We start from the raw sequence: 18,354 nt of genomic DNA, 5'->3' as shown, positions 1-18,354 counted from the left end.
GTACATATATTAAAAAATTAAATAAATTAATTAATTCGTTCGAAGTTAGCATTTTATTTGCACGAACAATACTTAACAATTTAGTCTCGCATTTGACCGACACAAGCGGAACTAGTGAATAATAATTAAACAATTTTGGAAAATGAGCAATTTAGACGACAGCCAGATGGATAAAATGATCGATGCTTGGAGGATCTACTGCTCCTGGTGTACACCTCCTGCCTTTGCTGTCTTTTCAGCGAGTATAACGCCCAGCGATCGCATGAGTGGATCAAGCACCTGTTTCACCTGCGAACGGGATACCATGTGAAAGGCATCCAGCAAAACGCGACGCAGTTGCTCATCTCGGGACGGTGGCTTTGATCTCTCCACCTGGCCGTCCTCGAAAGGGTGAGCACGCTGATAAGTCACAGTGGGCATTAGGCTCACCGAACTGCTGGTGCCAACATCGGCGGTCATCTGAATCTGGGTTTGCATATCGTCGGGTCCAAGGGATTGCATATCCATGTCACAGGGCTGTTCTATCTGTCCATTAGCATGCTCACCAGGATTCCCTAGAGTGGTGGCTACATTTTGAGTGTTTCTGGGACGACGCATTCGTAGGGGTCGCTTCTCCGGCTGCTGACGCTCCTTGGGCACCAGACGCGGCTCGTAGAGCTTCCGGTCATTCAGGCACATCTTGAGATCGTACCGCTCGTGCGATCGTAGCTTCTCCTGCCTGGGCTGAGTGGGTGCCCTCGGGGGCTTTGCGGATCTCTTCTTGCTATGTTTCTGGACACTCTGATGGTTATTACCCTGTGAGTGACCCTTCTGTAGGCGCCGCATCGCCTCGCGGGCCAACTTGAAGCGCTCCTCCTGCATGTCCTCGATGAAGCTAAGGAATCGGGTGCACCGTTCTTGCAGGCACTCAACGACAGGATCCTGGCGATCCAGCATGCCCTTGTCCAGGCAACAGTTGGTCATCGTGTAGATCATCTCAATGAGAGCGCTCAGTTTCTGCGGCACCTTCTCGAGCAGGAAGTAGCGTAGTTGCCTTTGGTACGTCTGAATAGACTGCTGCATCAGGCCGTAGACACAGACGACCCTCTGGCAGGCCTCGTTGGAGGTGGCACTGTTAAAGCTGGCCACCGTGGTGTAGCGCACATCGTCGATCATTCCCTTCAAAGGATAGAGGAAGTTTCTCGAGAAGCGCACGCAGAACTCGAAAGCATTTCGCTGGCGTTTCTGCCGCTCCTGGGCACTGCTATTGGGCACCTGAAGGTGGAGCAGACTGGTCTGCAGCTTGTCCAGCGCGTTAATGATTCGCTCTTGGGTCAGGGTGATCTTGTTGTAGATGGCCAACTTTTCGAACTTTAGATCCTCCAGGGATTTGCTGTAGACCACCATGGGTTTGGGTTTGCGCCGTCTGTTTAGCCTTTCGGGTGCGGTTACTACTTCCTTCGGAGGATTTGGAAGATTCGGCGGATTAGCTGGATGTTGTGAGCTTTGTGGCACGGCAGCAGGCTCATCTCCACCACCCGCTCTCAAGGTGCGCCGTGTCCTTGGATTGGGAGCATTCTTTTGATAGCCCGTGGCCAAGACATTAGTCCTGCGAGGCTTGCTAGTCTTCGGACCAGCATCAACTACTGACGTCCTTTGGTTGCCCCGCCTGGATGCTGGTGGTGCATTGGACAGCTCCGATGGTGGCACCTGGGTTTCCTGACCCTGGGTGCGTAGTGTCTCCTCCGACTTCTGCGATGTGTATCTCATGGGCGCAAGACTCTTAAGCAAGCTGAGCCGATGGGGTCGCCTTTCCATCTCCACAAAAACCGGGTGCGTGGTATTCCCGGCCCGATGATCCTCATCGGAATCACTGGACGTATACTGTGGCTTGGGCTCCACATAGCGCATATAGCCCTGACGATCCGCATACTCGTGCTCCAGATCGCTGTCCTCAAGGAAGAAGGGCACGACTGGCTCTGGCTCCACTGTGCCATATTGCTCCATGAATTCGTACGCCGAAAGGGAACTGGCATTCTGCGCCTCGCAGACATTCACCTTGATCGCCTGCGACGCCATCTTCGATGGCAGGATGTACGTCCAGTTGGGCTGCGGCTTATGATAGTCCTCGAAGGATACTTGTCCCAGATGGGCCGGCGAACCATCTACATCTACCCACGAATCCTGTGTCTTCCTCTGCTTCTTCGTCCGAGTTCTTTGCTGTTTGGCCAACATTTTGGGACGCGGAGTGGCATCGGGACTAACTGGATTAGACTCTCCCAATGTCTGGAGCTCAGCGCAGACCTCGCGATGCAGTTCCTCCAATCTTTCGTAGGTATGACCCTGCTGCATGACCTGCCCATGATGATTCTTCTTTCGGCTCGTGCGAGTCTGCTTTTTTCGACCCTTGAATTTACTCTTTACAATTCTTGGTGATTCGGAACCACCACAAAGACGAGGCGAAGGTTTTGTTTGGTACTGAAAGTCGTTTGGCTCACTACCAACATACTCTTCATCATCATTGTCATCATTATTATCATTATCATCATTGCAGATGGGATCGGAATCGAGGGACAGCTGGGTAACCACATCCAAATCGCGTGAGGTCACCATGCTGGTCACATCCTGACCCGGACGACGAACCTTACAGAATCGCGGCATGCTGGGCACATGGGATCTGCCCATTTCCCGCTGCCGCTTCATTTGAGCCAATTCGGCACCTCGCATGGCATTATAACGCCTTACCGCATTCGGAATGGATTCCGGTCCAGAGAACTAGGTAACCAAGTAACCAATTAGTTGGGTTACCATTTGCTTTAGAAACATTTATATTACTGCATCAATCTTACCCGAAACTCAAAGTTGCTTCCTCGACCAGCCGATTGTGAATCGAAATTGCATCCGAACATATCTTGATAGCTCATCTTCTTTGTACTTCTTATACGTCTGTTAAGTGTTAGCGTTTTTTCTATTTTTTCACAATTGTTGCATCTATATCTCAGTGGGTTTTCTTATTTTCGAGGAACCTTAAAACCGAATAGAATTTTGCTCTGAACGTTTTTTCCAAAATAAAAACAAAAAAATTGTAAGAAAAGGTCTGAGATAAGACTTCTGTTGATAGTTTTTGAATGAACGTTCTGATCGACCTAGTTTTCCAAAGTCTACAGCTTGCCATTTAGCTAAGCATAAAATCTGACTGCTTTTGTCGAGCTGCTAAGTTTTAAAGAATTGTGAATGTTCCCAGCTTAAGTTCTATTCAGTAAAAAGGAAAAAACAATTATCTTATAGAATAGATTGCACTGGTTGAACGCTTTATTTGGGTCTATCCATTCCCATCTCTTCCTGTTCACAATAAATAGTACGTCGAAGGTTGTAACTTAAGTTCTAGGCATGCTTAAAAGAAAATAAAAAAATCCTTAATGAAGATCCTCGAAATCGCCGTTCCTTAGCCGAATATATTTGAGTACAGGCTGTTTAAACCATTGCTGATGGTCGAGAATATGCCACTATCGCTGGAGGCGGCGCCCGCGTAGGGCGGTACAGGTGGGCGGTAATGCTGCGGCGACGGAATGGGGCGGTATAGCCCACCGGGACCCACTACACCACCCACTGGCACTCCGCCGGGACCCATGGGCCCAATGCCCTCCAAGCGCTGCGAAGTCAACAAGATGTTATACGTAGGTGCACAGAGATTAGGATTTGATTCCCTTTCTACATTATTGTTACAAGCAACCATTATATTTTTAATAATAAACCTTTTGCCAGCAAAGGTCATTGTATTTAAGGGTATTATTTGTCAACTTTTTGGTAAGATTTGTTAAAGCACAAAGAAAATCAGTTTTTTTTTTAAAGAATAAGCTTTAGATAAACAAAAAGTAATAACAAAAATGTAATCAATATTTTAATTTTACTCAATTTAATTTTTTTTATATAGATTTTTCAAACTAAAAGTGTTTAAACTATAATAATTTGGAAAGTTAACGTTATTTTGTTTCATAAACTTAATCGCAATGGGAACTAAAGCAAAAACCAAAACAGATTACTTCAATGGTGTTTTAGTGGGTTAGTTGCGTATCATTTTCTAGGTCTAAACCAATTTAGCTATTATTTACACACTCAAAGAAATCGGATCGCCATTATTCTGGTGACAGCTGCAGCTTTCCATTGACGCGGCGATTCACCGTTGAGGATTTTGTGGTGGTGGATGTGCCCGTAGCCACCAGATACTGATTGTCGTTGGCAGATATTAAGTGGATTCAAAACACACAAAAGGGTTAGCCATCACCTTGGGTTTTTAAGAGCATAGTGCCAGTGGTGACCCCACTCCACCGCGGATTGGTTGGGTTACCTACCTTTGAGGGCTGCAGCGTTACATTGAGCAGCGTGGGATGCTGCTCCACGATCACGAACTCCACCTCGCGAGGAGCGAAGCCCTCGGCAAAGACCTTTAATATAATTGGCATAATTAAGTTAGACATATGATATGATATGGTTAGTGATCCTGGCCGGACACTCACCTCCACTTTGTAGTAGCCCGGCAGAAGTATGCGCCAGAACTCGCCGTACTTGGTGGTCTGGAAACCCACATCGCGTCCCTTGATCTTGATGGAGGCTCGCTCAATGGGCATGCCCGCCGGATCGAACACGAATCCCTGGACACCGCGATGCGCCTCGGCCAGGAATTTGATAAGTGACTTCATGGAGGAAATGAAGAGATCATGGAATAATTTCAAAAGAATAGATTCTAATCATTTACTCACCAGCTGATTGTCCTCCCAGTACTTCTTGAGCTCGTAGGCTGGCGGAAACTTGCAGCAGGATATCTCCAGCGTAATCTCCATGCAGCCGTACCACACATAGTTGTAGTCCTGCATTCCGCCGGTCAGTGGATACCAGGCGGCTCCGTTGGTGATGCCGTTCTCGAAGGCCGGCGTCGCTGACTTGCAGGCGACGCCCCTGGACATCTTGGCATGGTTGCGGGCATAGACCAGGGACAGGTGCTTGAACACATCATCGTCGGGCGTCAGCGATGGCGCCGCCGAGTAGGTCTGGAACACTGCGCCCAAAGGACATGTTTGGCGGAACGGAACGGAAAGAGAAGCAAACACGATTAGATGGATCGTTGGGGATCTAATGTCGCGGACTCACTCGCGCACAGGGCGGACGAACGGCAGATCCCTTTGAGCAGCCATATTGGTGGGAGAGTATAGAATCAGCTTTATCAATCGGAACTCGACTGGGAGTCCAAAATGCAGCCGTAAGGATACGGCCTCGCAGAACGAAGCAAATGATGTCCTTGCAGATCGCAATCAAGTTTTGGCAAAAAAAAATGTGATTGTTTTATATCTCAAAACTCAAACGATAATGGCTCATTCACTAAATCATAACAGCTCATTCACTAAAATCTCTTGATAATGCATAGTCCACAAATATTCGGCTATCATTGGACTTTGTAAGGCTCTGTCGATAACACGCATCTGGAACTATCTAGAAACCGAGTGATGTGCTTCCTAACAATGTTTCGATTGTGACCCACCCATTTTAATATCAGCTGAGAAACATAGGCAACTAAATAAGCAGACAGACATTACTTTCTGATCTGTAGATGCAAATAACTTAGGATCTCTTTCTGCAAGGACATTTGGAGTAGTGCTACAGGATCTTGACATACAAACTACTGAGACTACTTACTGGAGTTCGGCGTATTGTCGTACGGATAACTGGCCACCAGGGCACCACCATGCAGGCTTCCACTGAGCACGAACTGAATCTTGGATATCCAATCCTTTACCGAATCCGTTTCTGGCTGACCCCGTTTGTTGTTCTGCTTGAAATAGTCGGGAAAGTTGCGATTCAGATCGAATCCACGGGCATTATATCTATGAAGTGGATAAGTTAAGAGGTGCAATCTATGTAAAAATCTGCAAGAGAAACCCACCTTCCTTGGCCACCATCGCATGTGCCCTCCTTGGAAACCGCATAACCATCCGGATTCATTGTGGGCAGAATGTGAATCCGTGTGTTGTCCAGCAGCCATTTGACGTACTGATCCGTGTTGTAGCTGGTCACGAAATACTGGATGAGGTGGAGCAGCATCTCCCGGCCGACTGGCTCGTTTCCGTGGATATTGCCCACGTACTTCACATCCGGCTTACCCACCATGTGCTCATATGGCGACGAGCTGACCACCATTACCCAAAGATCACGTCCCTGGATGGATTTTCCGATGGAGTACAAGGCAGTGAGATTGGGGTACCTCGCACTGGTGGCTCTATTTAAAAAATGCGTGAGTAAGCAAAATAGTTAACAATATACCGTTTTTAGTTAGTATAATGGAAGTTCTTAATCAAGTTTAAAAAGCGTAGGAATGGAGCTTACTTTTAAATAATATGTATTGTTTTTTAAAAAATGAAAAGAAATGGTCCGTAGTATTTTGTTTGCCATAAAAATATAAAAGAAAAAGCTCCGCGAAGAATCTCCCAATGAAGGACTCACCTAAGGAATCTTGTGAGCTCCTCGTGATCGTGGTAGACAAAGTCCAGATGCTGGGCATCCGGCATGTAGGCCCTGGGTTCCGGCAGTCCCGGCTCCGCGGTCATCTGGTGATGCTGCATCTGCATGGAATCACCGGGATTGACCGTCTTTGCATCGCAGAGAAGAAGATGGAGCATGAGGAGCAGGACGGAGGGCAGCAGGAGCAGCTGCAGCTGGTGGCCGGCAACGAGTGGCGTTCGCAAGATCATGGTCGGTCGGCGGTGAGTCTGCGAATGGTCAAAACTGGCGGTCGGAACGACCATATAATGGGGGCTTGTCTCTGGCGGTGCGAAATGCGGTTCGAAACGAGAGCCAACTGGTTGTGCGGCTGGCCAAATCGAATCGGATCGCCATGGGATGGGATAAGATGAGATGGCATGGTATGGTATGGGATGAGATGAGCTTTGCTACGTGCGAATCGAGATCTGCGATCGTTGGCCCCTGGTCTATCGTATCTGTGTGGCATGCCTCGCCTGAAACGTGTTCGCCCTGGACTATTACCCCCTCCATTCCTGCAGCTGAGAGCAAGCATCACCCCAGCAGAGTTCGTTGATACATGGCCAAGGAAATGCCGACATAATCGTCATACAACATCTTAATTTACTGGATCCCAAAAATATCCAAGTAAATATGATGGTAATAATTATAGAAATCAGCCAGTCCTGTTTTCATACCATTACTTTTCAGTCATTATTATAACTTTTATTTCATATTTATATACACTACATTTTAAAAAATTATTAATTATTTTTAAATTGCGACCATAATAGTCCCAATAATAAATAGTATAGTATGTATAGACTTAGACTTTTGCCATCCCTATCGCCTTTCCAGAAACTGATCCCCGGAGATACCATTGATACGCGCGGGGCTTGTCTAATCAGGAGGAGTCGCTGTCACCGGATGGCTCTATCTATCCGGCTATCTCTCCGGCTGACAGATAAGATACCCATACCCATACCCATGCCATACCCCCTGTACGGGTGTGCGAACCCTATAAGAACTCACGCCATCGCTGCGATCCCATTAAAAGTCAAGCAAGCAAAGTGCCATGAAGCTGACCCTCACCATTGGACTAATCCTTGTGGCCGCCGGAGTTCTGGAGGCCCAGCCGCAGGGCAGGATCGCCGGTGGAGAAGATGCCGTTCTCGGCCAGCTGCCCTACCAGGCGGCCCTCTCCATCGGCGGAAGCTACAACTGCGGCGCCGTGATCATTGGCCAGCGATACGCCCTCACCGCCCTCTCTTGCGTCTGCTCCGACGGCAAGGATACCCCGTAAGTGACCGTAATGGAAATCTGCAAAAACTTTCTATAGTTGAAGCGAAACATACTAGCGAACTAGCGAATTAAATTCTCCCTATTTCAGATGGGCTGCTGTTCTGTTCGCCGTGACCGTAGGATCGGTGGATCTCTACAATGGCAAGCAGATTCGCGTGGAGGAGATCACCATTAACCCGAACTACAGCACTCTGAAGACCGGAATCGCCCTGCTCCGTCTGCAGGAGGAGATTACTTTCAGTGAGACAGTCAATGCCATTCCACTCTCCCAGGACGTTCCGCCCATGGGCAGCCAGGTGGAGGTCTCCGGCTGGGGCCGCACCACCGAGTCCGAGGTGAACATGCATCGCACCCTGCAAATAGGAGCCGCCGAGGTGATGGCACCACGCGAATGCGCCCTGGCCAATCGGGATGAGCTGCTGGTGGCGGACGACCAGGTGCTGTGCCTGGGCCATGGCCGTCGTCAGGGAATCTGCAGTGGGGACATTGGAGGACCGGCCGTCTACCAGGGCCAGCTGGTGGGTCTGGGTGCACAGATCCTTGGCGAGTGCGGCGGAATGCTGCCCGAACGATTCATTAGCATTGCGGCCAACTACGATTGGATCCAACAGCAGTTGCAGCAATAAACCAATGTCGATAGCAAAAGCATTCCAAAAGCTTCATTTTTTGTTTTTTTTTTTTTTAAGGGAAATTTAAGTTACCAATATTGTTTAAAAATAGTTCATTGATATTGTGATATCATGTTTATAACATGTATATTAACTAAATAAAACCTAGAGGTAGTTTTTAATTTTTTTTAAATGTTTCCTCTTTTAGTGGCTTTTTAATTGGTTTTATCCATTTAAATTTCTTTTCTTTTATTTTGTTTATTTATAGGAAAAGCGTACTACTACTATCATCTAGGCAGCTTAATCTAATGAGGTGAAAGTTAAACAAATATCGATAGACCATAAATATAGCCATTATTACTTTGAAATTCGAATTTTGTAGCATACTTATAGGAGCTTTATTAGAAATCTTATAAAACGTTAATGATTAAGACATAAATTAACAAGTGGATTCAATGATTGCTGAGTCAGATGTAAATATATACCCATATATAAGCTGGAATGCTGATAGCACTTAAAATATCAGAGAAAACAAAACCTTCTTTATCTTAAACGCACTCGAAGTAAAGTTTTTTAATAGAAAGAGAAGATTGTTGAGTGTAAATCAAAAACGGAAAACACTACTTTACCTGAACCACTTTAGGTGAAATAATATTTATAAAATCTGTTTCAGTTGTATTTGTATTAAAAAAGAAGTATACAACTGATATTTCGTATTCAGTAAGCAATTTATACGTTGTTTCCCCTTTTAATTAGTATGAAACAACATATACTATTTTAAGTCGGTCACGAAAGTAATTGTTAAAAAACAATGTTCTCATACAGCATTTCCCTAATCAACGTCTCGGTTTTATTTAAACAGCGTTTTCGTTAATCCACTCCAGATGCTGGGTCACATCCACGTAGCCATCGGGCTGCTCGGAACCACATCCGCTCACAAAGAAGGCGGCAATGCCCACCAATTGGTTGTTGTAAGACGCCGGAGCTCCGGCATCACCGGAACAGAGTCCGGCGAAGTCCTCGTCCACCGGGGACAAACAGAGCAGATCCTCCTGCTGCAGGTACAGCTCCGTTTGGCAATCGGACGCACTCAGGCTCTGTCTGGTGGCCACCTGGAGGACATGACTGAGAGATCCGTCCACCTGGCTGGATCCCCAGCCGGAGAAGATAATCTGGGAGCCCGCCGCCGGTCGCTCGGTGGCCAAATCAATCGGATTCGTATTCGCATTCAGGACCACCGACGTTTCCAGCTCCAGCAAGGCCAAGTCATTAGAGCCAACTGCATCCGAACTGGAGTAGTTCGTGTGGATTATGATCTTGGACAGAGGCACCAGTTGACCACCGGTCAGTCGCTGAATGCTGCCCACTCGCACATTGTAGGATTTAGCTGGGTAGCTAAATGGATGAATTGGGTAATGTATTCTGTTTCACACGGTTATCCTACACAGTGAAAAAGTTATATCAACTTGGCAGCCCTTTTGAATTACTTAAATGGTATTAACAGCTCAACTAAAATATATATTTATAGTGATTATACTTTGAATCATTCTCTATCTTTTAAAGTAAGTTTCTTTCAAAATGTGAAAATATTTATAAATAAATAAATAATGTCTTGAAAAGTAAACAATTAGCATCTAATTGAATTATGCTTAACTTAAGTTGATATGAACTTTTTCTCTCTGTGTAAAAACCATCTACCTCTGCTGTCCACCGCCCAAACTGACGCAATGGGCTGCGGTGAGGATCCACTTTTCACGGATCAAAGCTCCTCCGCACACATGGACGCCATTCCGACGCAGTGAGATGCTGTGTGGCTGGGAGCCCACCTCCGCCGGCAGTCGACTGGATTGGACCACGCCCAAGGTCACGATGACCACGAGCAGGAGTAGTCGACTGTGTGAATATGACTGAACCGGACTCATGGCTTGTGGGATCTCAACTGAAAGGTGCGCCTACCGGCCGGCGGACCTTTATAGAACACCCCGTTTACGACCATGGGTTAAGCAATCTAATCGCCACACGATTGTTACCCCCATAAATTCAAGTCGCTCTCCTTATCGCCATACAATGCCCATCGATTAGATCGCTAAGTGGCGGTGACCACCGATCGTTGGCTGATGGGCCCATTCAGTTGCCAATCCATCGCCATGGCTGATCCACGCATTACTCTCGGCCTCGGCCTGCTAATCTTTGGCCTGATCCTCTCCGCGGAAGCCTCGCCACAAGGTCGCATTCTTGGCGGCGAGGACGTTGCCCAGGGCGAGTACCCCTGGTCCGCATCCGTGAGATACAACAAGGCCCACGTCTGCTCCGGCGCCATCATCTCAACAAACCACATCCTGACCGCCGCCCACTGTGTGTCCAGCGTGGGCATCACCCCGTGAGTTCTAACTACACTTTATGATTATATACACTTGGATTCCCTAAGCACTTCACTTTGAGAACTTTAAGAATATATATTCATCTACCAGTTCTAATCCCTATTTGTTCTAAATCCCCAGAGTGGATGCCAGCACCTTGGCTGTTCGCCTGGGCACCATTAACCAGTACGCCGGCGGCAGCATTGTGAATGTAAAGAGCGTGATCATCCATCCATCGTACGGAAACTTCCTGCACGACATCGCCATACTGGAGCTGGACGAGACCCTGGTCTTTAGCGATCGCATCCAAGACATCGCACTGCCCCCCACAACTGATGAGGAGACGGAAGATGTGGACGCTGAGCTGCCCAACGGAACTCCGGTCTATGTGGCTGGATGGGGTGAACTTTCGGATGGTACTGCATCCTATAAACAGCAGAAGGCCAACTACAATACGCTGAGCCGATCCCTGTGCGAATGGGAAGCCGGATACGGCTACGAATCCGTCGTCTGCCTCTCGAGAGCCGAGGGCGAGGGCATCTGTCGTGGGGATGCCGGTGCGGCTGTCATCGATGACGACAAGGTGCTTCGCGGTTTGACCAGCTTCAACTTCGGACCCTGCGGCAGCAAGTATCCGGATGTGGCCACCCGTGTCTCCTACTACCTAACCTGGATCGAGGCCAATACCCAGTAAAACTTTTGGTTCGCCATCCAAGGACTACCCTTTATTTTTTTATACATTTTTTTCATGTGCATAAAGTGTGTTACTCCCTCTACAAAAAAAAACGTTTTGTGTTTTTAACTTTATATGGATGCAAACTATATGGAATTTAGTGCTGGTCATAAAGCTACAATCGATAGAATAACATTTAATTGGCGCCGTTCAAAGGTTCTTTAATTACTAAGAAATTACCTTGAAACCTGTTTCTAATTTATGGGATGCCGTCAAGGATTATCTAACAAAATTGCCAAGTAAATGGTCACAACAATTGGCTATTATTGTTTATGGAGTCATATATATTAGAGAGTATGGCTATTTAACAGAACATTTAGATAGAGATCGAAGGAAATCGCCGTAATCAACCTGGGAACCAAACTTTTGTGCAGCTAGCTTGATCAATCGCCAATGACTGGGCTAAATCTTTATAATCCAGATTTGTTATCGCCAAGCTAAAGGGTAATTCCTACTAAATACGTTGATAATTTGCTTACATTCAAGGCAATTTTATAGAGTTTAATTAACACCAAAATGTTTAGACATTTTATTGAAAGAGCAACTCAAAAAATCCAAAGTTTTCCACGACTGATTTTAGATTATTCTGAGACCTGAAGCACCCTAATTTCCGTAGCTCCCCTGAGTCATGTGTTACTCATCATTATCTCCTATAGATGGTTGTAGTTGTACTGTCACTGGACACTGGTCGTTTGGTTTATTTGGACTTCCCTTCAACCGACTTGTGCAATTTTCTATTTATGTGCCAATTAATCGGTGAACTAACAAGTAACAATAGTCTATAGCGGCATAAAGCCATTGCCATAAGGCGATAAGATTAGATTTTCTCTGATGCCCAAGCCGAAGATAAGGATTGGTCAAGGAAGTGGTGGAGAACTTCGGGTAGAAGGTGGAGGAGGTGGTAGTTATATGGAGCTAGTCTCTTATATTCTCGTCGCTGGCATTGCGCATTTTCATTCCAACTGCCGTGGGTAGCAGAACCACCAAATAAAAAACCAAAAAAAAAATACAGGAACAAAATGATGCAGCCGAGACTAGTGATTTTGGGTCTGATCGGATTGACGGCGGTGGGCATGTGCCACGCCCAGGGACGCATCATGGGAGGGGAGGACGCGGACGCCACAGCCACGACCTTCACCGCCTCCTTGCGGGTGGACAATGCCCATGTGTGCGGCGGTAGCATTCTCTCCCAGACCAAAATCCTGACCACCGCCCACTGTGTGCATCGCGATGGAAAGCTGTGAGTACCAAAGTCAATCTACTAATTAATTAATTTTTACTACTAATTAATTGATTCATATTATTAATATTAAGTGCTCTTAAATAGTGGAAGTAGCAAATATGTAGTTTGGTTTGTACAACTAGGCGAATGAGTGATATTTGAAGATGGCCTATGCCTCGAATAACCATGTATTCCCTTTTTGTTTAAACCATTATATACAATACATTCAATACAAAAGTCTTGATAAAGTAATCTAGATTATTCTCACGAAATCCCCAACAGAATCGATGCCAGTCGCCTGGCGTGCCGCGTGGGCAGTACCAACCAGTATGCTGGTGGCAAGATTGTCAACGTGGAATCGGTTGCAGTGCATCCGGACTACTATAATCTGAACAACAACCTGGCCGTGATCACGCTGAGCTCTGAGCTGACCTACACCGATCGGATCACTGCCATCCCGCTGGTCGCCAGCGGAGAGGCACTGCCCGCCGAGGGATCGGAGGTGATCGTGGCCGGCTGGGGACGCACCAGCGACGGCACCAACTCCTACAAGATCCGTCAGATATCGCTAAAGGTGGCCCCGGAGGCGACCTGCCTGGATGCGTACAGCGATCACGACGAGCAGAGCTTCTGCCTCGCCCACGAGCTGAAGGAGGGCACCTGCCACGGAGACGGAGGCGGTGGTGCCATCTATGGCAACACGTTGATCGGGCTGACCAACTTTGTGGTGGGCGCCTGTGGCTCCCGCTATCCGGATGTCTTTGTCCGACTCTCCAGCTACGCGGATTGGATCCAGGAGCAGATCGCCTAGATCCGTTTCATCCCGTTTTTCCTTCACAAGCTAACAAAATAGAAACTATTTTCCCAAACTCAAAGCGGGCAAAATGACTCAATAGTTTGATTTTGATAAGGATAAGGATCGGTGATTGCCACTGGACTTGTGGTTAACGTAATAATCGCTAACTAAGCATGCTTATTTATTGTATTTATGACCTCAATGGCATGGCTTTTATAGCCCAGAACTCGAGTCATCGATAAAGCATTCCGGTTTTAGGGTCAATTTAGGCAAGCTTTACGTAATTTGGGCCTACAATTAGTTATATAAGGAAACTTGAAGACTTTTCAAAATCCAAAACCAAACCTTTTTTTTAAATGCCTTCTTTTGCTGTTCGAAACTGAAGAGATCTGCACTTTAAGATCTAATAATTATAATAAATGTGCAATAATTATGCAATAGGAAACTTTCGGCAAATTTCGTTTAAACATTTTCGTGCTTCCTTAACCCTTTTCGTCCAACTTTGACCTCCAAACTCTTACCACCGTGCGTTGCACACCCCTTGTAATTAGAGGGGCTTCATTTGCGAACGAAATGGGGTAACTAAACTAAATTAGGCAGCAGCTCGATAGCGACATTGACTTTGACATTTTAAGGAACTAATGATGATGAGCGTCTTAGATTTGGGTAGTATATATGCATACATATACATATATATATATATACATCCAGTGAAACTTGCAGTGAGCACTGCTTTTCAGTTAGCTAAGCCCAACCAGTCATGTTACCATTCTGGACATCTCTACTCGTCCTTTGCGCAGCCGGAGTCCTGGCACAAAACGATTCCGTAGTGGAGCCCCGCATTGTGGGCGGCACCAAGGCGAGGGAGGGTCAGTTTCCTCACCAGATCTCACTACGTCGACGTGGAAGCCACACTTGTGGTGGCTCCATAATCTCCAAGGACTACGTTGTCACCGCCGCCCATTGCGTTAAGCAAGGCAACAATGTGTAGGTATTGAATCTTCGGGATTTCGCGTTTCTCAATCAGAGTGCTTGCCCTTAGAGCTCCAGCTAATGAGCTGGAGATTCAGGCGGGCAGCCTGCTCCTTTCCAGCGGAGGAGTTCGCGTTCCAGTGGCCACCGTCACCGTGCATCCCAATTACAACTCCAATGGCCACGATGTCGCCGTGCTGCGACTTCGCAACTCGCTGACCTTTAACTCCAACATAGCCGCCATCAAGCTGGCCACCGAAGATCCGCCCAACGATGCCACCGTGGACATCTCCGGCTGGGGCGCCATCTCCCAGCGCGGACCGATCTCCAACTCCCTGCTCTACGTGCAGGTGAAGGCCCTATCCCGGGAATCTTGCCAGAAGACGTACTTACGCCAGCTGCCGGAAACCACGATGTGCCTGCTGCATCCCAAGGATAAGGGTGCCTGCTACGGGGATTCCGGTGGTCCGGCCACCTACCAGGGCAAACTGGTCGGCTTGGCCAGTTTCGTCATCGGTGGCTGCGGACGAGCTGCGCCCGATGGCTACGAAAGGGTCTCCAAACTGAGGAATTGGATCGCCGAGAAGGCCAGTTTGTAAAAACAAAAAAAAAACGAGGTCCGGAAATCACGCAAAGATATCACGGAAAATTCCCATGGAAAAACGGTTTTCTATTTAACTTATATATATTATTTCACATTATTTTTAGCAACATAGCAGATTACTATGTTGTAAAACGCACTTCAATAATAAATATAAAATATTATCAGCACAGCAAAGGAATTTCAAAGTCTATTCTATAAAATAACAACCCTTTTTCCTTTTATATGCCAATAAAAGAATTAAATATTAGTTTAAGATTCAACTTCAAAGTTACTGACCCCAATTGTAAATATCTATATTATGATATTATGCTTTTGTATCATTTTTGTGCGATTTAAATCCATATGGTAGGTAGTTGATCTAATGAGGTATGTAGTTGATCCCCCTTTTTTTTTGGGGTCATCTCTACATGACTCATTTGCGAGCCAGCGGATTGTGACCGCTTTTTAGAACCCACTTGGTGGATTGGTGACTTGGTGGCTTCCCATTTTGGCCGCTTGGCAATTTATCAGAGCGCAACTTTTCCCCGCTTTTTCCCGCTTTTCCCCGCTTTTCCCCGCATTTCCCCGCCGGCCAGTGAAAGTGAAAATGAAAATCAGCTCCGAAACTCACCCAACTCTTTCTATTATTGCTCGGTAATTTTCCGCTTTTTTTCGGTTTTCGGTTTTCAGTTTTCAGCTTTGCTGACTTCTTTTTTTTTCCATGCACTCGGCGTTTAATGACTTTGTTTTGCTTTTCATTTAACTGGTCTCGCACTTTTTATTTACTTTTCCACAGTTTCCACAGCCTCAGTTTTCCACCGCCTCTTTGTTTTCCTTCGCTCTCTTTTCGGGGCGCAATTATCGGATCGCTGGGGATCGTGGCGTGCCTCCATGGGTTTCGGTATCCCAATGTAATACCCCACGTAAACCTGGCACGATTTGTTCAGTTTGTCCAACCGGCTGGCTGTCAATCTGCCGCACCATCAATCAGTCCATCAATCTGTCAGTCAATGCAATTCACGGACAAAGTCATCGAACCTTTTGAAGTTGAAGAACTCCATGATCTACGATCTTGGCGGTGATTCGGGGGATTGGCTCATTTGTGGTTATAACAATTGCATTTAAATAATAAACTGCATTTGCATTTAAAGCATTGCATTTCTTCGAAATATTATTGTATTTTCAGGGGCTGACTTTTTGGAGAGCTATTGCAATATATCTGCTTAAGATATGATCGCTAATGTAATATATCACATAATAACTTCGTTTTTTTTTTTTTTTTGTTTACTAAACGTAACTTTTATTCGCTAAGTTAAAAAGTATCTGCCCACCAAAGTATTTGTCCAATGCCCAATTGGCATTTATGCCCAGATTTGTCTCAGTGTGGTTCAAACCTGATAAGAAATCGCCGAGTTTATCATCTCCCCACCGCCGGAGTGGCTCAATTTCACCAGCTCCACTTTGGTGCCAGTTCCAAGAAGCCATCCACTTCGCATTGCCCACTTGCACTGGCCAGTTCGAAATCCACTGGAGACGCGAGAGAAACATTCAAAAGTCGAGACATGTCGTGGCGGCAAACAAATTTCTTCTTATTTTGGGCTTCAATTTTGATTAGCATGGAAAGTCAGTGTAAGTGGCTTTTAATGGTCAGAGCGATGGCAAAGCCGATCGGCGGGTTAATGGTAACGGGTTTGCCCGAATCCGGGCGTGGAGAAACACTCATGACTCTTTGCAGTCCGAAGACAGAAAACTAAAGACAGCAGACAGAAGAAGACAGCAGGCAGAAGAAGGCAGCAGACAGAAGACGGGGGATTCAAGAGTTGCGAGTGGAGAGCAGGTTGGAGGGGGGAAAGGAGCGGGAGCGGTCTTAGCAGTGGAGCAGGCCAGTTAACCCACTAACCTTGTTAGCTTAAAAGTGGGCAGCCACTGGTTAAAGGCGCTCACCACCACTGTCAAGTTCAATGCTAAAAGCCTGCCGAAAAGGGGCAGCACACACCTACGGCCAAGCAAATAGTGACAGTCCAATTTAAATTGCAGATATAAAGAAGAACAATTTAAATGTTATGAAATATATACATTTGTTACATTATTATACTATTCAATGAATTCTAATACTGTTGAGCTAAGTATTACAGTTTGAAATTATTATTTCAAAAAAATCTTGCTTCGAGGACTAACCGCTTTGCTAAATTTAGAATATAAATGTAAAATCCTTATCACTTTGCGTGCATATAGAATTTCAGCGATTATCAGTGATGCATTTTAATGACTAGTGTATGATGAATTGAGAACATTGTGAGAGTATGCCTGGATATGTACATACATATGTATGTTGTACCACATGCCCCATCATCATGCCCCCTGCTGTGCGGAAAAAGTAGGCGGGGAGGCCAGTGGGCGTGGCGGGGCCTGAGGTCATGCGATGGCCTTCGAAGGAGGCGACATGCGCAGTGGGTTAGTGAGCCATTTGGCTGCTGGATTGCGGGGCTGTGGAGTGGGAGGTGTTTATATAACAACAATGCTAGTGCAGGCCCGCCGACATTCGCCTGCAATGTGACCTTCACCTTGGCAGTGGCCGCAAGGCCGCGCCTGCACCACCCACCCAATTTCCACACCACCAGACCAGCCCATGTCCGCCCAATCCAGCCCATTCTGGTAAGGCCCCCTGGCCTTGATCTTAAACTTTCCCACGAGAAACAGACAGGTATTCGGTATTCACCTGATTTCTTGCTGCTGCCTTTGGATTTCCAGTTTTCTGCTCGACAGCAATTTCTATTATTATTCTTGCAGCTGCCGTTGATGTTGTTGTTGTTGTTGTTGTTCTCGTTGTTCTTCGCACCTTTTTTTCTGCAATGGGAAATTTGCATAAAATATTCAATCAACTTTCATTGTTCCAGGCGGCTGCCATTGCCGGGCTTCAATTTCGAGCACATAAAAAAAATGCAAACAAACAGAAAGCAAAACAAAGTTCTCCCTCTTTTTTTGGGTAGTTTCTCTTTGAGCCTACGCGATTAAACAAATTAGCACTGAAAACTTGTTGAAACAAATATGCCGCGAGCTTGACAAATTGACAAAGGAAGATTTACGCGTTTCAATGGATTCTTCTTTTCATCTCATCGAGCTTACACTTTCCCAAAAAACCAGAATGAAATCGCAGAGAGAGCGAGTTTTCGAAAACGCGTCCGATTGCCAGCGCCGTTTAAGTTCGACTGAGTTTGTGGCGCGTTGTTCGTGTGCTACGGAGGCCAGAAATCAGAAATCCAGCCGCCAATGCTGCGACCTCCAATCG

The 18,354-nt window shown here is 46.3% G+C and overlaps 7 protein-coding genes across 15 annotated transcripts; 4 read left to right on the top strand and 3 right to left on the bottom strand.

Annotated features, from left to right (window-relative positions):
* Positions 1 to 36: 36 nt before the first annotated feature.
* Positions 37 to 3,106, bottom strand: CG13008 (uncharacterized protein). The gene is made up of 2 exons (NM_132926.2): positions 2,829 to 3,106; positions 37 to 2,754 (listed from the first exon to the last, which is right to left on the bottom strand). Exons 1-2 carry the CDS (start codon positions 2,901 to 2,903, stop codon positions 196 to 198), a joined length of 2,634 nt encoding a protein of 877 aa, NP_573154.1. The 5' UTR covers positions 2,904 to 3,106; the 3' UTR covers positions 37 to 195.
* Positions 3,107 to 3,263: 157 nt separating this feature from the next.
* Positions 3,264 to 18,278, bottom strand: CG4678 (uncharacterized protein). 8 transcript variants are annotated; one of them, NM_001144739.2, is given in 10 exon segments: positions 3,264 to 3,631; positions 4,332 to 4,424; positions 4,497 to 4,673; positions 4,740 to 5,035; positions 5,128 to 5,169; positions 5,671 to 5,858; positions 5,918 to 6,250; positions 6,475 to 6,756; positions 17,785 to 17,912; positions 18,192 to 18,278. In NM_001144739.2, coding segments are annotated over 8 exon segments (1,584 nt in total). In that variant the 5' UTR covers positions 6,723 to 6,756; positions 17,785 to 17,912; positions 18,192 to 18,278; the 3' UTR covers positions 3,264 to 3,424.
* On the top strand, positions 7,535 to 8,438 carry CG9672 (uncharacterized protein). The gene is made up of 2 exons (NM_132923.3): positions 7,535 to 7,788; positions 7,880 to 8,438. The coding sequence occupies exons 1-2, from the start codon at positions 7,565 to 7,567 to the stop codon at positions 8,415 to 8,417; spliced, it is 762 nt and encodes a 253-aa protein (NP_573151.1). The 5' UTR covers positions 7,535 to 7,564; the 3' UTR covers positions 8,418 to 8,438.
* Positions 9,131 to 10,328, bottom strand: CG4653 (uncharacterized protein). The gene is made up of 2 exons (NM_132922.3): positions 10,098 to 10,328; positions 9,131 to 9,794 (listed from the first exon to the last, which is right to left on the bottom strand). Exons 1-2 carry the CDS (start codon positions 10,319 to 10,321, stop codon positions 9,254 to 9,256), a joined length of 765 nt encoding a protein of 254 aa, NP_573150.2. The 5' UTR covers positions 10,322 to 10,328; the 3' UTR covers positions 9,131 to 9,253.
* CG9673 (uncharacterized protein) lies at positions 10,525 to 11,623 on the top strand. Of its 2 annotated transcripts, none has more exons than NM_001298417.1 (2): positions 10,525 to 10,779; positions 10,901 to 11,623. In NM_001298417.1, the coding sequence occupies exons 1-2, from the start codon at positions 10,547 to 10,549 to the stop codon at positions 11,451 to 11,453; spliced, it is 786 nt and encodes a 261-aa protein (NP_001285346.1). In that variant the 5' UTR covers positions 10,525 to 10,546; the 3' UTR covers positions 11,454 to 11,623. The 2 variants fall into 2 exon arrangements, with proteins under 2 accessions (NP_001285346.1, NP_573149.1); NM_132921.3 differs by having other exon boundaries at positions 10,901 to 11,536.
* On the top strand, positions 12,437 to 13,963 carry sphe (spheroide). Its single transcript, NM_132920.3, has 2 exons — positions 12,437 to 12,732; positions 12,997 to 13,963. The coding sequence occupies exons 1-2, from the start codon at positions 12,512 to 12,514 to the stop codon at positions 13,523 to 13,525; spliced, it is 750 nt and encodes a 249-aa protein (NP_573148.2). The 5' UTR covers positions 12,437 to 12,511; the 3' UTR covers positions 13,526 to 13,963.
* Positions 14,239 to 15,257, top strand: CG9676 (uncharacterized protein). The gene is made up of 2 exons (NM_167535.2): positions 14,239 to 14,497; positions 14,553 to 15,257. The coding sequence occupies exons 1-2, from the start codon at positions 14,271 to 14,273 to the stop codon at positions 15,079 to 15,081; spliced, it is 756 nt and encodes a 251-aa protein (NP_728008.1). The 5' UTR covers positions 14,239 to 14,270; the 3' UTR covers positions 15,082 to 15,257.
* Positions 18,279 to 18,354: the final 76 nt, after the last annotated feature.

This window comes from Drosophila melanogaster, chromosome X (genome assembly GCF_000001215.4).
Source record: "Drosophila melanogaster chromosome X".
Lineage (NCBI taxonomy): Eukaryota > Metazoa > Arthropoda > Insecta > Diptera > Drosophilidae > Drosophila > Drosophila melanogaster.
Note: the sequence above shows the minus strand (reverse complement) of the source record. Positions and strands in the feature narration are given on the sequence as shown.

Excerpts from the sequence above, each read along its gene's own strand:
- CG13008 (NM_132926.2), bottom strand. The coding sequence starts at position 2,903 with ATGAGCTATCAAGATATGTTCGGATGCAATTTCGATTCACAATCGGCT. Across the intron at positions 2,755-2,828 it reads GAAGCAACTTTGAGTTTCGG|TTCTCTGGACCGGAATCCAT; the intron begins GTAAGATTGATG and ends TTGGTTACCTAG.
- CG4678 (NM_001298415.1), bottom strand. The coding sequence starts at position 6,722 with ATGATCTTGCGAACGCCACTCGTTGCCGGCCACCAGCTGCAGCTGCTC. Across the intron at positions 5,036-5,127 it reads TTCGTCCGCCCTGTGCGCGA|TGTTCCAGACCTACTCGGCG; the intron begins GTGAGTCCGCGA and ends CTTTGGGCGCAG. Across the intron at positions 3,632-4,331 it reads TAACGCTGCAGCCCTCAAAG|CGCTTGGAGGGCATTGGGCC; the intron begins GTAGGTAACCCA and ends TTGACTTCGCAG.
- CG9672 (NM_132923.3), top strand. The coding sequence starts at position 7,565 with ATGAAGCTGACCCTCACCATTGGACTAATCCTTGTGGCCGCCGGAGTT. Across the intron at positions 7,789-7,879 it reads TCCGACGGCAAGGATACCCC|ATGGGCTGCTGTTCTGTTCG; the intron begins GTAAGTGACCGT and ends TCCCTATTTCAG.
- CG4653 (NM_132922.3), bottom strand. The coding sequence starts at position 10,321 with ATGAGTCCGGTTCAGTCATATTCACACAGTCGACTACTCCTGCTCGTG. Across the intron at positions 9,795-10,097 it reads TTGGGCGGTGGACAGCAGAG|CTACCCAGCTAAATCCTACA; the intron begins GTAGATGGTTTT and ends TCATCCATTTAG.
- CG9673 (NM_001298417.1), top strand. The coding sequence starts at position 10,547 with ATGGCTGATCCACGCATTACTCTCGGCCTCGGCCTGCTAATCTTTGGC. Across the intron at positions 10,780-10,900 it reads TCCAGCGTGGGCATCACCCC|AGTGGATGCCAGCACCTTGG; the intron begins GTGAGTTCTAAC and ends CTAAATCCCCAG.
- sphe (NM_132920.3), top strand. The coding sequence starts at position 12,512 with ATGATGCAGCCGAGACTAGTGATTTTGGGTCTGATCGGATTGACGGCG. Across the intron at positions 12,733-12,996 it reads GTGCATCGCGATGGAAAGCT|AATCGATGCCAGTCGCCTGG; the intron begins GTGAGTACCAAA and ends AATCCCCAACAG.
- CG9676 (NM_167535.2), top strand. The coding sequence starts at position 14,271 with ATGTTACCATTCTGGACATCTCTACTCGTCCTTTGCGCAGCCGGAGTC. Across the intron at positions 14,498-14,552 it reads GTTAAGCAAGGCAACAATGT|AGCTCCAGCTAATGAGCTGG; the intron begins GTAGGTATTGAA and ends GCTTGCCCTTAG.